Source organism: Larimichthys crocea, chromosome XIII, assembly GCF_000972845.2.
Source record: "Larimichthys crocea isolate SSNF chromosome XIII, L_crocea_2.0, whole genome shotgun sequence".
In the NCBI taxonomy this organism is placed as follows: domain Eukaryota; kingdom Metazoa; phylum Chordata; class Actinopteri; family Sciaenidae; genus Larimichthys; species Larimichthys crocea.
Genome location: NC_040023.1, coordinates 4,024,458 through 4,040,653, shown reverse-complemented (window position 1 = coordinate 4,040,653; position 16,196 = coordinate 4,024,458). Strand labels below are relative to the sequence as shown.

The window sequence follows — 16,196 nt, the reverse complement described above, 5'->3', positions numbered from 1 at the left end:
GAAGAGTGACTTTCAGGAAAACTAAAATGCAGAGAAATTAATTATACAGTTCAGTACACTGATCGTCCTGGAGGCAAATGTATCCAGGTGATGGCTCTGATCTGCACTGATTTACGTCTTTTCAATTGAAATGGCGCAAGATAACAATTGTTAGATAGATAGAATTGTTCTACAGTCCTGAAACTTTCGATGCCTCATCAGAGTGATTAACAAATGTCTTGAAAAAGAATGAGACTCTGTTTTTTTTTATTATCATTTAGCATTTCATACTTACAGGAAGACCTGGACTGCCAGTAGAACCTGGAAGACCCTGAAGAGGCAGAAAAACAACAGAATTAAAGAAAGCGCTGACGTAAAATGAGGAATACTTTTTAATAATAGAAACTATTCAGGCAAAAAAAAGGGCTGTAACCATTTGAGAAATAATGTCTGTGCTTACATCTCTTCCATCTCTGCCATTTTCTCCTGCGGGCCCTCTGGGACCCTCTGGGCCAGGGGCTCCTGGGGGGCCTTGGACTGATCTGTCAGGCTGAGATTGGAGATAACCAGTCAGCAAATGAAAATTAAATGACTGAATGAATATTATGAATTTAGCTTTTAATGAAAGAAAAAAAAAATTGACTTACACCTTTAAGGATTGGACTCATCAAATCATTTATCCAGAACGGTGAAATGTTTTACTTTATGAAATATTATTGCTTCATTAGCAATAAAACAGTAAATTAGACAAATGCTTGGGATAAGGAGGCCAGATTAATGGAAATGGTACTGATGGGTTTAAAGTAGTATTTTTTTTACAGCCTGCAGACGTGTTTCTAATTTGTAACATTTCAGGTATAATTCCATTTATCTCTTTGCCAACTGGGTTTACGTTTCACATGTGAATTGATGTGAAAATGTATGAATGGTCTGCAAACAAATAAAACCACCACCATAAATTAGATTTAGAACAAAGCAATGATGCAATTAGGCAACCAAAGCATTGAAAGTAGATTATTGGTTTAAAAATCACAAAGCAAAAGGGAAGTAGAGTAGATAAATAAATACCTCAGCATTGGCAAACATCTGAAGAAGCAAGAGAAATCAGATAAAAGAAGAGTTAGTGAAAGTAGTTACACCACCCTCACCAAAAGTGTCAGCACAAGCGCATTTGTTCATAATCATAGTAGTGAGTATATCATGCTGTCATTTCAATAAACAGCCCATAGTACCAACACTCCTCATGTACACAACCACCTCACAGCTGGATGCAGGAATGTTAGCCTGAAATCTAATAGAGAGCACCAGGCCAGGAAATATTTCTGCCTATAGTGAGTAGGAATATTTGCACGATGATACAAGTGATTGAATAAATAATTAAGTAACACTCACACTGCAGACGTCACACAGAACAAGGTGAGAGACAGCCGAGTGACATTTTCATCATAGGCTATCAGCATTTCTCTGAGGCAGAAATCTCATTAATTGTGCTAAAGCATGTATATAAGAATGTCTCGTCACTCTCAAATGCTTTCTCACTGATTTACAATTAGTGTTTACTGATAAATGATCTTGAAGCACCTTCATGCATTCATTATCAGTTTTCTTTTTAGGGCAAGATGCTTGCATAAGTGAGGCTAGATGACACAGTGCATTGGGAAAATAGCATTATATCAAGGCAATGTAGGTGTCATTACCTTTTATGATGGCTGACATTAAATATATTTTGTTCATGTTTCATTGTGCCATGTTACTTTCACAGATTTTACAGTGACACTAGATTCAATTTAATTCAACTAGATTCAACTTGTGAAATCATTTATCCTTTGAAACACAGAAAAAAAAGGAGTTCACAAGCACACACGGTTGGCGCTTCCATTTCTAGCTAGCCTACAGCAAACATTTCTACAGCTGTCCAAATATAGATATATTAATAGTAATGTTGAAGCCACTGACTAGAGAAAAAAAAAATCATTCGAACATATGAAGCCTAATGTTCTTGTTACTAGTTTAAAATGTTCACACTAAGGTAAAATATGTTGGTTAGATAGTCAGTAGAGATAGTCGCGTATAGTAAGCAATGCTTCTGTCATTGTGTATACAGTAAAGCTGGGATAAATTAAAGAAAACTCCGATTTCTATGGATCATTTTTTTATAGAGTGGGCCTTCAGTATATTTTATTTGGTGTTGTCAGCTCGCTGCACATTCCTCAGCAATAAGGGTGGAGAAAACCACTTTTAATGATCCTAAACAGCAGGTGGCAGGTGTCATATTGCAGACAGCTGATAATCAAGTAGCATCGGGTAGTGTGTCTGTACTAGAAAAGCTACTACAGGCATGGCAATATACAAAACCTGTGAAATAAGGACTTTAATTCATTTTTCTGCACGCGAGGTGAATGCAATAACTTTTCAGTTCAGATGTAACCATGTGGAACCATGTGGTTGTTTGTGGAAGCGTTCTGAATGAAGCGGTAACAACAAAAATGTGGCACTTCTGCACACGCGGTTTCGTTCTCACACTTTTAATTTGATCAAACTTCCGTTGCGTTATTAAACGTCTGCCAGTTCGCTAACAAGCGTTTGTGTTTTGGCTCTATGCATTGAGGTTTAACACAGTCAATGAGATCATGTCTGCCTGGTCCTGGACAGCTCTACCGTCGAGAGACGTTTGCAGAACTACAACTCCAATTGTTCTGGATGAACTACAACCTCTGGATGTACTAAAGGAAACTGCTTGGCAAAGTATTTGTTACACTTCTGCAACTCTATCTCAGGGTTTATGCTCTGTTTTCTTTCATCATGCTGGAAACCCTATCAACCTGAATAAAACCACAAACCACAGCAGATGCTGAGCAGATCCAAGTCCTTGTTACTATACCTCAGTGGCAGGCAGCTCGTTGCAGCTCTCCCTCTGGGCTCTCTTTGGATCACAGTGGATCAACATCCACTGGAGTTCAAACTGAAAAGAGATGTTAGTGTTACTAATATAATACATTCATTCATATTCAGATGTGAAATTGACAATGATTCTTGAAATGGTTCTTCATGGTGCAGTTTTTTCTTTGTAGATTGGAATCAATCAACCCTTTGTGGGTGGTTTTACACCAATGCTGTTTTCTGCAGGGTTTAAGCTTTTCTTTCTTCCCGCTGGAACCCAGCTGAGTAGCTTTGCTGTGACAGCAGCCCTTTAAAATTATAGCAGAGCTCAGCACACATATAAACCTGAACGTGTTTGTTCGCAGAAAAGCACCATTCCACTGATAGACCTTGTAAGGAGAGTCAGTGAACACGAATAAATGCAGCAAGGCAATTCTCCATCTTCGCTTACCACTACGGAGGCGTCAGGATCAGCATCCAGCCTGCCAATGAGAGTATCTCCCTCTGTGTTGATGGGGCCTTTGCCCTTGATGGGTTTCCGATCCACAGGCTGGCAGTCAACATATAGAGTGACCTGGTCGCGCTCCACTCCAATCATCACCTTGTGCCACTTGGTGTTGAAGAGAACAGAAAGGCCCTGGAAGGTAACGGTCTGCAGGTTGCCATCAGCGCCCATCAGGAAGTACTCCAGAGCCTGCTGGTCGCCATTCATCCTCAGTCCGGCTTGTTTGTTGCCGTCTTCGTCCACTACTTGCCAGACATTCCACACCTTGTTCACTGTGTTCTTGATCATGCGGAAGGTCGCCATGAAGGAGTACTCATCAGGGAAGCCACGAGGAAAGTTCAGCCTGAGAAGGATATTAAGAACAGGGGTTCATGCTCCAGTTCATCAGACTCTGAGAGATATTTGAACATGCTTTTATTGAATGAAATTCAAATGGAAAGCTCAAAGATATCTCCTCAACCAGCCAATATCTATTACATTCGATATATCTCTACTCAACAAAACTATCATCAAACTGAGTGCAAGACATGGATGAAAACACCTTAAAAGCCTCACCATCTCTGTCTTTGAGAGTCAAATATAAATCAATTTAAGCTACATCCTTCAAAGAAACAAAGGTAGGTTTTAAGGTATGCTATTATGTTACAAATGATATACTATGAAAGAGCTCTGTGCATAAATCACTGCTTCAGTTACAACATGCAGTCCTGGTTAGCATCCCCAGTCTGGTGCTTTCTGTCTATTTTAACGAGCCAGATTCTCAGTAGGTGGTGCATTAATAGATGGGCGCCGCAGCCCAACTTTTACCGTCTTGTAAACCATCAAGGTGAGGCAATAAAAAAAGTGTTTCCTGTAAGCCAGTAAAACAAATGAAGACCACGCTCTAGCTTTGCCTGAGGTGAAACAGTCTGAAGTATGTGCTGCTTTTGCCCTGCGGAAAGAAAAAAGGCAGGGAGTGCGGCTTAAAGTGTTCTGGCAGGGACAGACTTCAAAAGTGCACTATGTATGACTGGACCTGTGGAGGAAATAAACATGTATTTACAATCAGTGTGACAGGCCTGAGTGGTGTGGATTCAGGGTGCCAGCCAGTTACATAAGAGCTTCTAAGGAAAGCTGGCCTGAAGGAACAGATTAGCCCCCAAAAAACAGACAGGCACACTTAAGTGGTGAAGCCATTAACTTCTTCTACTTTGTACTGAAGCTTTTTGAAATTATGCCTTGAACAGAATGCCTTTCACTTGCGTTAAATAAAGTGCAAAATGGCTCCATTTTGATGCTGCAGTGCCGTATTACAGACTGTGAAGTTGCCTCAGGACGACAAACCTCAAAGAGCCCTGAAACCCACAGATTTGTGGAAATTCAATTAATTTGAAAACGAAAGGGCACTCCACCAATTTGCTTAATTAATCGATTGTTCACAATCACAAATTCATAAGTCTTAGGCTCTGATTCTCAGGATATCAAGTCTCCTCCTCCACTGCTTCGATTTTAATTTTATTTTAATTATTCTTTAGAAAATCCGATTCTTGCAAGTCACCCATCTTTATGAAAGTGGAATATTAAATGACTTCCCTCAAGTGGCTTCCAGCCATGTTCCTTTAATCACAAATGTAAATCTTAACAGGGAGCCAGTGCTGTCTTTTCTCAGATTAAACCTTTAAAGGAGCACATACAGAACATAAATCACTATCAAAAAGGCATGGTGAAATATGTCTCTTTACTGTACATTTCCTGTAGATTCAAAGAGCCTCAAGCAGAGTCCAAATGTTGACTTTCCAACCACACACTCACATAAGTACGCAAAATACCTCTACTTTGTGTCTATGAGATACCAAATATGTTCAGACATGTTTCCCTTTACCAATTATATGCTGCTCGCCATGCAGCAACATCTGTGCCGGACCTGTAATAATGCAACACCTGCATCGGGAGACCACTGCTGACTCCCAACACTTGGGTGTGTTTTTATCTGTTTTCTTTTAAACCCTCTTTACAGTACTTACATGGTTGGAATTTGGAAGTTGGCCTCCCTGTCGAGGCGGTAGGCCACCTGGTGGGAAGTGGAGCCATCCACCTTCCTCACACCTTTTAGAGCGATCACGTCCAGCTGGAACTGCGTGATCAGATCGAAACCTACGGAGCATAACGTACGACATATGTGATGTTGGTGATATGATCATGCTCTTTATTATCTTCTGTATACCGATTGGTATTACAGGAAGTTTTTATCTTGAAGAATGATTCTTTTTCAGGATACGGAAGATGATTTATGTTATTTTCTTGTACTAAATAAGTAATAAAGTTACTTTATTAGAGATCGCAACAAAAGGAGTTAGTTTCATTGTGATCACATAACATTAACATTAACATTAACATTATAACATTACATAATCTTGATTAAAGCAAATTATTATGGCTCATTTAAGCAGTCAATATAGTTTTCTTGCTACTTAGAAATAAGACAAAGAGTCTAGTGTAAAGCTGTGCATTGAACTAAATGGTAACTTTAGCATGCTCACAAGGACAGTGTTAACATGCTAATCTTTATTAGGCATAATGTTTTGCTGTGTTCCCCATATCACTAAGAAAAAGTATGAAGATGATGGAAATGTCATTAGTTTAGAAGGTATTAATCACAAACCAAAGTATTGGGCAAATTGGAATGTTGATGGTCGTTAGATTAGAAATTTTGCACATTCATTGCTCAAAGAGGATGAATCCTGATTGACTTTTCATCTATCAAAAAGCTGTATTTCAGTCTTTACCAAAGTGGTGTACCAACAGCATTTTTTCACGATAATATCATAATTATTTCACAGAGAATGCATGATAAGAATCAAACGAATGACGAGGAAACAATCCAGAGTGAAGCAACCTTTCAAACCACAGAGCAGAATGTGTGCAGATGTGTTCAAGGACTGAACTCTTTGAAACAGAGCAGTGGTGAGCAATTACAATCTTGCTGAGTTTGAATTGTTCCAACTAAAATTCTGCATAGCTCAAGTGGAACATTTTATTTGCCTCATTTGAAATCTAAAGGTGTCTTGAGGCATTAGACAGCCCACCCCATTCAACTTATTAAACTTACCACTTTCCTTTGGTTAGTCTATTTTCTCTTTCTGGGGATTTTAAGGCTCAGTGCTTGAAGTTTTGTTTGAATGCAACCCAACTTGTAGGTCATTTTACCTGGAAGGTCATCTTGTCCGCTTCTCATTGGTGGACAGACAGTATCACCGTCCAATCGGTTGAAGTCTAGTTCTGATAAGACGAAGAAAAGGGAAAAAAAGAAGCAATAATCTTGTTACGCCTGCTGAATTTGACAAAGGCAATATATTAGTGAAAGTCAGTTTAATTGAGTTGGCGTATTCCAGAGGCACAAGGAATGAGCAAGGTCTTTAAAGTCAGAGTGGATTAACATCACAATGCACTGCGGTCTATTCTTAATGTGAGTTTCTCTTACAACTGCGTTTACAGTGTTTCACGTACTCACATATTCCACAGACTCAACACAGTAGTCTCTGGGATTTAAAATGCAGACTGCTTGTGATCCATGTCACCAGAGAGTAGTTGCTTGACTGTGGCCGAAGCGTCATCATAAACATTTTTACAGTAGAGGGTCAATGTGGCAGATGAGCCACTGTCCCTTTTTATTTATTTTGTGTATGATTTATCAAGATGGAAGTCTCCTTTGGTGGGAACTGCAACTTGCTTTCATCATTCTATCCATGCTTTTATGTTGGCATCTACAAAATAAAAGCCTGGATACTAAACTGACGATGATATAAATTATTCATATTCATTCAGTTTCAATACAACAGCTGTTTTGATACGCATAAAAAAAACATTTTTCATACAGTGGAAACTCAATTCCTGCAATGTGTCAGAAGAGGGCGCTATCCCCGAGTGGCCACACTCCTGTTATGAAGGGGAAAAGCCTCTCAAAAAAACTCCATGAAACAAGGATGGTGACAGCCAGAGGGCCTCCCCAGTCAATAACCTGAGTCAGCTCATTTACAGTGAGCAGCGAGAACACAACACATCTGGAAGCTGTTTCCAGATCCCACATAACTGCTGAGAAATGAGATAAAGTGGTGAGACGGTATTTATAATGCCGTATTTACTACCACTAAACACTTATCTGACTGTGCATGCGGGCCCCAAGTTGTTAAAGTTACTGCCTGCCGCGGCATTACGCTCAGAAAGCCAGTCATTAGTGCAATGAGCGGGAGATGAACCACAATTAAAATGTCACATGTAGTTGCATGTGTACGCCGTGACAGGGAGGCAAATTTCAAAATGCAGTACACCTACTGTATCTGGCACTCACAGCTTTATTGTTTCCCCAAACAGCAGCAGCAGCAGCAGAGAATAGCCTTGTTGTGATTATCAGAGGGGACATTTAATCTGATTTAACCCTACAACACAGACCAGCACAGTGTGTCTGCTATTTCTGGCCTTTGTCTTCAGAGTTCTGATAAAGAGAATGTCCTAGCAACAGTCAATATACGGGCGTGTAACATTAACCTGAGTGCTCTTTGTCTGTGTTTACAAGACAAACAGTTTCACAGTAATGGTTGCAGTCATATAATATACGGTACACCGATTTTGTGATGTGTTTGTGATTGTGCATCGCACAGCCGGTTTACTTACGTCCAAGTGCCGGAGTGATGAGGAGGGACAGCAGAGCCATACAGACCAGAGACATCGATGGATGCCTTGGTTGCTTTCTGTTCAGGAATGATGGAGAAAATCAGTATTCAGTCATGCATCTAATTCTCTTTGACAGTTTCTTTGAGTCTGAATCAATAAAACACCACAGGGATGACATGAAGCACTTCGCTGGCATGCTCATCCTGAACATATAATGCTCTTTTAAATTCTTCCAGCGAAGATAAAAATAAAAATAAAAGATTAATGTGAGTGGAATATGACGTAAATGAGGTGGAAAAGTTGTTTGATCCCATGTGGTCTATCTTGTACCAGATCCATTTAAAGGTCCCACATTTGACACTTTTCCTGTGTTTTATTTGAAGTTTTGATATCCAAAAGAAGATATATTTGTGGTTTTAAGTACCAAAAAACATCTCAGTGTCTTTTTCTTAATATTAATGAGGCTCTCTTTCTGCAGCCTCCCAGGACGGTCGGTTCACTGTATAGTTGTGACATCACAACATTGAAATTTAAATGCACTTTTTCGGAATATGAGCTATGTACACTGCATGTCTTGATGCTTTCATAGTATTTATAACCCTAACCTGTTTTACAATAATAAATAAATATTTATAAATCTCACTTGTTACAATATGATAGCTTTAAGATAAACTCAAACCGATTTTGGAGGTATTCGAGGAGCTTATGATCCAAAACTTTGCTGTTTTTGGTCCCTTAAACCTTGTTTCCAACCACAGCAGGAACCTGAATTCAGCAAGAAAGCTCTAATAAACCCACTGTCCAGAACCTGCTAAGCACCAAATGGCAGGCAGACACAGTTGGAGACTAGCTGGTGAACACAGTGGGGCATTTAACAGCTAAAGAGCGTGCCAAATGTCCATTTTTGCCTCAGTGCTAAGGTTGCTCTGCATCTGCTGAATGTGTAGACTAAGCAGATATTTGTTAACTTTTGACAATGATAATATGAGATGATAATATGTCACTTTGTTTCTGCTGGATCTAACCGAATTTGAAGTGGACTTTGAGTTGAGGCAGATTTTTTCAGCGTTCATGGTCGTGAAAATTTAGCAGGCTGAAACTAGTTTAACTGGTTTGAAACTAGGTCGTCCGGACTTGTAATCCTCTTGACCGCTTTCCTTTCACTGGGCATCATCTAATGTTACTCAGCAAGGCACACTGTTGTTCTTTGGCTTTGCCCATTCAGATCAACCAATCAGATCATTTTTGCCCTCAGAGGAGAAAAGTCAAAGGCAGATTGGGGTTTTCTCCAAAACGCCAATTAATAGCTTCGTTACTGATGACATGAATCACTACAAACCTTTTGAATCAACTGCATCAACATATACTGAATACATAACTAAACATGGTACGTGGAGGTGTGTGTGTTTCTGCTCCACTCAAGTACTTTTACATACTGGAGAAGGTGGATAATAAATGGCCGTGGTCAAAGACCATGCAGCTTTCCAAGGTGATCTTACAGCAGTACAAGTGTCCGAGCAGTGGTACATTTTGTCCATACTTTCACAGGCATTAGCACACTCTCCTTTAGTTTCTTTTCCGTGTGTCCTGCGATGTGGCAGTTTTCCACAGCATTGCCAAATTCATCACCAACGTGACTGATAGTCATAGTGAGGACTCTTTTATAAAGGCAAAGATTGTAACACAGGGTGATGATACTGATGGTATAACCCATTTTCAGTGTGTGAAATCTCTTGCAAATCTCTTGCATTTGCTTGAAGGTTGTATGAATGTATGAGTGTGTCAGTGAAATGAATAATGGCCAAGTCAGCAAGGTCTCTTCAGAGAAGGTGTTGGGCGCTTACATCATGCCCTTCACGTTAAAGCAGCATCTTCAGAAGGAGAGTGGGATTGGCTGTTTTCCCTCCACACTGAATCATATAGTCTAGACTGGTGCAACGACGCATCGCTGATGAAATGTGACAAACGGGAAACATTTGCTGTTCACATTTAGAAAGCGATAGTTGTTTAAGAATAGTTTGACATTTTGTGAGATACACTTATTTGCTTTCCCGGTAAGAATTAGACGAGAAGATCGATGCCACAAACTGTCTATTTTCCAATTAAGCTTTTGTACGGATTAAACAAACAAGATACATCACGTTGATTAGTAAATTTTGGATGGGCAGGTCGGCAGATTTTACCAGGCTAGTTTTTTCCTTCCTTGCATTTTCAGATATATCTTAGATTAGTCTGTAGTTTGAAGCATGTTAGACAGTTTACCTTAACTTTACTTGTTTTAAACCTTAAAAGGTGCACCCCAACCCCAAGATAACTCAGTGACATTTGCTGACCAGTGGTACCAAATGATACAAAAAAGGAAACAATGGCTCTAAGTTATCTGGATTGCTAACAATATTGTGAATTAGACAAAGACAAAACATGTTTTTAGGGAGTGCAGTAACCCTTCAGAAATATATAACAGTAAGCACACTTTGGAAACTATGCTGAGCCTGACTGATGAGTTAGAAGAAACCACAGACTCTGTTTCTGCACTGCTTTGAGAGTTTATGCTACTGTAAGTGACATTTTTGTATCGTTATGCTCCTTTTATGAATAGTAAATTGTCCTTGTAGCTGTTGACGCTGAGTCAACAGAGCCCCATGGTTTGATGCAGTTTCTCGGTCAAATATGTTTTTTAATTTGAATGTTTACCCCATATTTATGGCAAATTAGTCCTATTTCAGATAATGACAAGAGCTCGACTGCTTTGAGGAATGGTTGAATTTGCACACCTGAAGTTTGACTGAGCCGTAGAAACCAGATTTTTAACGGACAGATATGAAAGTGGTATCAATCTTTACATCTAATTCTCAGCCAAAAAGCTCATATTTCCAAATTTATAGTATTCCTTCAACCAAGATCCATCAGATCAACTCTTTTTTTTCATAATGTTGATGCTTATTTTGAGAATAATATGAGGACAGACACCTGAAAAAAACTATGATATATAATTTTGAAATAACTATGAACTTCTGATTTAGTTTAGTTTCATTAGAATGAGCTGCCATCCTTTTTTCTTTGATACGAAATCAATATAGATATTTTCTGGTGACATCTGTTCTCACATGTAGGTGCTGCAAAAACAGTTGCTGCTTGAAGAAAGAAATATTCAGGGGTCTGTTTTCCCTGTCTGTAATGGAAGATTGGTGGATTTAGAGAGTTGACTTCTGTCTTAATGCAGACTTTGAGGCACAGCTTCTTAAATTTTTACTCGTCACCTATGAAATGTTGTCAAACATGCACCCATATCACATTTACTGTAAGCATACATGTATTTAATGTGCACCCTGCAAGATTAAAGATCCTGTTTTAATGTTGGAATTTCACTGAGAGTGCTATTTAGTGCTGCCGCACTTCAAAGGTGAAGAACAAGAAAATCCCCAAATATATTCCAGTAAATATCCCACCATGAAATCAATCAGTCAAGACAATTAGGTAATGACATGTCATCTACCTTAATTCCTGACATTAATCAACGTTTGATGGGACTTTCCCTTTGCTGCCACCCATGTCGTGTCCCTTAGGTGCTCCCATAACGCAGAGAGTGAGCCAACACTTCTGGCGTGAGTTCTTCTCTCTCATTTGTCTAAAGTACCCTAAAATGGATTGCTGCTGAAGTAGAAGCAATCAGCCGTACATTCAATCATATCAAAGTTGCAGAAAAAAAGACTATGAGCTAAGATATGCGTGAAAATGTCTTTACAGATAACGATGCTGTAGGCGTTAATCAAATATTAATTTATTCCCAACAACTTAAATGGAAACACTTGAAGGGCTTAAGACCGGAAGCCTGGTGTTTATCACTTAAGAGCTTTTTTTTCCACTTTAATGTCATGCAGTAGAGGTTTCATGTGTGCATGCGCGGGACAGATTAAAGGCAAATGGGCAGCTTTCTTTAATCTGTGCTAAGCTACAGATCTTATTGCGCCCATGATTTATCAGAGAGCTGCACAGAGGAAAATGGAAATGTTACCTGCTTCGCATATGATGATTGAAAATTATTATTATTAGTGAACGCCCAGTCTGAAATTGGTCTTCATTATTATGGAAATTTATGCAAAAAGCTCAAAGCCAAAGGTTGCAGAAGAGCCCTGATTGAAATTCAACCCGAGATATTTACCTTGTCAAACCAGAGTTGTGGAAGGCCATGTTTCACTCCCCTCCGTGATGGGAGACAGACAGGCTCAGCAACGGGGCACAGTGGTGAGATGCAGGAGCAGTGAGGAGCCAAAGATATGAAATTCCCCCCTGAAGTCAGTCCTACCTGCGCATGATGAGGACTGACGGAAAGAAGCGGCGCAAGGGATGCTCAAGCATTTTCTGAGGACACATAAAAGTTTGTTCAATGTGTTCCCATTGGCCAGGAGTTCTTCAGGAGGTGGTGACTACTTTTTATTACCGACACTTAAAAAGATGCAGAAGCCCCCCTCCCTCTGCTCCTTTTCTTTACGGTGCCTCCTAATGACACGTATGCCTGTATGTAATTCTCTTAATAATTATCGTCAGGATAGGGAAGAAGCAGCCAGTGAGTGATGAAATGTGGATTTCATAATCAGTGTAGCTAAAGAATGCATGTTAGCCTGTAGTGTTGACATGAAGAAAGCCTTGTTATTACCTGGAGGGCCTTGGGGAGACATGCTGTTTATGTATCCTGCATGTTATGTAATTGATTCTGTGGCGTTTGATCTGTGAGTTTTGCAGCGGAGGGCCTAAAACGGGCTGCGACGGGCCAATTTCTTTCCTTGAGACGTTTTTTTTTTATTGCTCTGACTTTATTTAGCTTGTACAGACATTTTGACATCTATTACAGGTACGACTTTCTAATCCCAAAAAAAAGAGTTCTCAGCTGACATGGTACATCACCCATTTTGCAGAGACAGGAACCACTTTGTCGGTACCTACAAACCTCTCTGATGAAAATGTCATTTTGTGTTTTAAAAGCTTGAATTTGCCACAATTACCTGAAACATCTGCTTTAAAGAAAAGGCAACTGCATATTCCTATAGGAGTGTATTCGACAGTGTACAGCTACTCACAGATATTTCTATTTTAAGACTGCTTTCCTGTGTGTACATGTTGGATTATTGGTTTATTGATCCTGGCAGTTGCTGTCCCTGCTATATCATATAATATTATGGATCGATAACCCCAAAGTCATCCGATAGTCTCCAGTTTACTACAACCAGCCACATACAGTAACTGGAAATGATAAAGTATTTGTTACTGTATCATATTGCATGAATTGATTGTTTTTGTAGCTACACCACAATGCTTGTCTGAGAGAGCTGTAAAGGAAACATAATACAGTAACCGGGCCTCCTTTAGAGATCTGGCGAGAGAGATCATGTGTCCAGCTTGGATAATTGAGAGCTCATGGTCTCAATGAGCGAGCAGGCACAGACAGACAGCGCAGACGGAGGCAAAGAGAAAACAGTGTGTGACTTTTCATTCACGAGGCAGGCCCCATGACTAGCACACACTCGTGACCTGGAGTCACATACGCCGAGGCCCTCCAGTCTGAGTACAGCTTGGTGTTTTATTGTGTTGGAAAGGTAAAAAACAGAAGGGCAGCGCTCACAAAAGTCCAAAATTTAAGGCTATGTCGATGTGACACCTTCGCACCCTGGTTGGCTGTGCAGTAAAAGCGTTGCAGCGGGTGTAGATTTATGTAGCTGTAGCTTTTAAAGATCGGCGCAGTTGACCCGAACAAACAGCTGGCTGACAACTTTGTTGGCTAGCTAGTAAGACGGTAATATGGGAAAGCATGCAGTCATTATAATGTTAGTAGTCACAAGATGTATGCAGTACACGTACTGTAGGGCGACATTTTGGGGCTTGGATATGGATTTATCGCTCACTAGAGTAGATACTGTAATAAACACAGTGTGTCAACACACTTTCAACCATACGCCTTTGAAATGAGCTTGTTTAACTAACTAAAAGTAATACTACGGGATCATTTACATTAGATGCAAAATGTAGTGTAACAGTTTGTTGAGAACAGTTGTAAAGTTAGCAAACTACTCTACTGTCGCTTAAATCGTAATATGTGTCTAGATTGGTAACTTTAGATAACTTAAGCCATATAGACAACTGGTCATACCAGACCGTAATAGAGGATATACATTAAAAGGTGATTTATTATTTTGTTTGTCACAAATGCTAGATACACTCGATTACCAGCAAGAGTAAATGTATAAAGACTGTGGTGGTGAGGTTTTATGGTAACAATTGTTTTATAATAGTTTACTGTATCTAATTTTGATACAACTTTTGCTTGTTAAATGCAAGCGGCTGTTTACTGTCGCAATATTGCTGCTAGAGCATTATGAAGGGCAGTTTTACTTCATTTTGACAAAAAAACATATATTGGATATTTTTAAACATGTGACAAAGTAAAGCAAACACCAACATAAAGTGTCTTAGGTAATGTGATGTTTTAAATTTAGTCCAGATTTTAATTTAATTTCCAAGAAATCTGCAAAACAAAATGCAAATGCTTGTTTCAATCTGCTTCTGCAAATGTTCGGAGGTGGTTTGTCAAGACAAACAGTTGTGTTGGGTGCCATTAAACCCAGTGGTGTAACAGTAAATACAGAGGTAGAAAACAGACGAGTAAACTTATTTGCAAAGAGGTGAACTGAAAAAAAAAAGTTTATTTGGGCTTCACTGGATGTTTATAGGGATAGTTTGGGTATTTTGAAGTGGTGTTATGTGAGGTACTTGATCTGTGATGGTGGTCAGGATTCTCCTAATTTGTAGAAGCAGACAGAAACAGGGCTATGCACTGCTGTGGACAGGGTCAGCAGAACACTGTGTTAAGAATATTGTCACAGCCATCACAGCCTTTTTCTTTGGCAATAACTGTAGAACTTGTTTATTCTTTTGCATAAGCCCAACTGTATTTGGCATAAACAGAAAAACACAAGTACATACTGTCTTTGAAAAAATTAGAAATGTGACTTTTGATCAGCTGACTGCTGTAATACAGTTGTGGCGCAGTTGGGCTGTAGGAATATGGAAGTTCTGTGGTTATTTTTATTATTTTTTGTTGACCCTGTGCACAGCTTTGCACAGCTCTGCTTCTGCTTCTCCAAACTGGGGATACACTGATCATAATCTACTGTGGACAAATACCTCATATAACCACACTTCAAAATACCTAAACTATTCCTTTTTTCATGCACAAATTTAAATTACACCTCAGACAGGTCTGTGGTTCTCTCCAGGAGGGATGAGCACCATTTTCTTAAAGATATTTTTTTTATGCCAAGTCAAATTTAAAGTAAAATCCAGCTAATAGGATATAACCAAAACAGCCCTGTTAACCTCTGTAGTTCTACTTTTATATACCAGCATTAATCATCTAAGTTTGATACTGAACTCTGTGAAAATTGGTGTCCTTCTTGTCTAACCTCTCTGAAATTTCTGCCTTTTTTTTCAAAGTATATGGTCCTCTGGGCTCTGGCAAGCATCTGAAAATGAAAAAAAAAAAAAAAAATCAATAGCGCTTCTCTCTTAATCAAGAGTGCTCGGTGCTTATGGCAGAATGCCATGAGAGAGAAAAGCAGCAATTGACTTTGGGTTAGTGAAGGGGAAGGTGAAGCTGGGAGAAGAGGATGAAAACGTCATCATGCCTGGGTTCATCTGGTGCATCAGAGACATGAAACATCAACAAATAAGACCGACAGAGAAAACTAATTTCAGATTGTTGACAACTGTTAAACACATTTACCAACGCCAACAGTTTGTGGGTCACAGACATTTTTGTTCATTTCTAGTTACATAATCCTCCCCTCCCCCTTATTTGATAAGTGATTAGTCTGTGAAGAGTTGTTTAACTAGGACAGATGGCATTTTAATTGCAGTACCTGACTGCCAGGAACAAACAAGACAATGGTGGTTAGTGATTGTCTATCCATTGTTACTTTGCTTAGTTTCTCCCAAGAATAAAAATATCTGATCAGTTGCACTCCTTCAAGTAGTAAAAGAAAAATATAACATAATTTGAGCCTTCTTTTTTCAACCACTGTCTCAGCCAAACTCTTGGCTTACATACTGTATGTGTAGAAGTGTGTTTAATGCTCTGTAACAGTCCAGTTATTCATCATCTTGACCTACAATTCACTTATTCTAGAGC

The 16,196-nt window shown here is 39.3% G+C and overlaps 1 protein-coding gene across 5 annotated transcripts in view; it reads right to left on the bottom strand.

Moving 5' to 3' along the window:
- The window catches only part of col9a1c (collagen, type IX, alpha 1c), a 45,220-nt gene that overhangs the window by 11,433 nt on the left and 17,591 nt on the right, over positions 1-16,196 (bottom strand). For 2 of the 5 annotated variants that reach the window (XM_019258451.2, XM_019258465.2), the window contains exons 1-9: positions 12,177-12,335; positions 8,015-8,091; positions 6,551-6,622; positions 5,368-5,497; positions 3,311-3,707; positions 2,861-2,941; positions 1,048-1,065; positions 440-529; positions 275-310 (exon numbers count right to left, since the gene is read on the bottom strand). In XM_019258451.2, coding sequence (XP_019113996.2) covers positions 275-310; positions 440-529; positions 1,048-1,065; positions 2,861-2,941; positions 3,311-3,707; positions 5,368-5,497; positions 6,551-6,622; positions 8,015-8,091; positions 12,177-12,205 — 930 coding nt within the window. In that variant the 5' untranslated portion in view covers positions 12,206-12,335. Of the gene's footprint in view, positions 1-274; positions 311-439; positions 530-1,047; positions 1,066-2,860; positions 2,942-3,310; positions 3,708-5,367; positions 5,498-6,550; positions 6,623-8,014; positions 8,092-12,176; positions 12,336-15,471; positions 15,532-16,196 lie in introns of those variants that run through there. The other 3 variants (XM_027287272.1, XM_027287271.1, XM_019258458.2) reach the window with 3 other exon arrangements.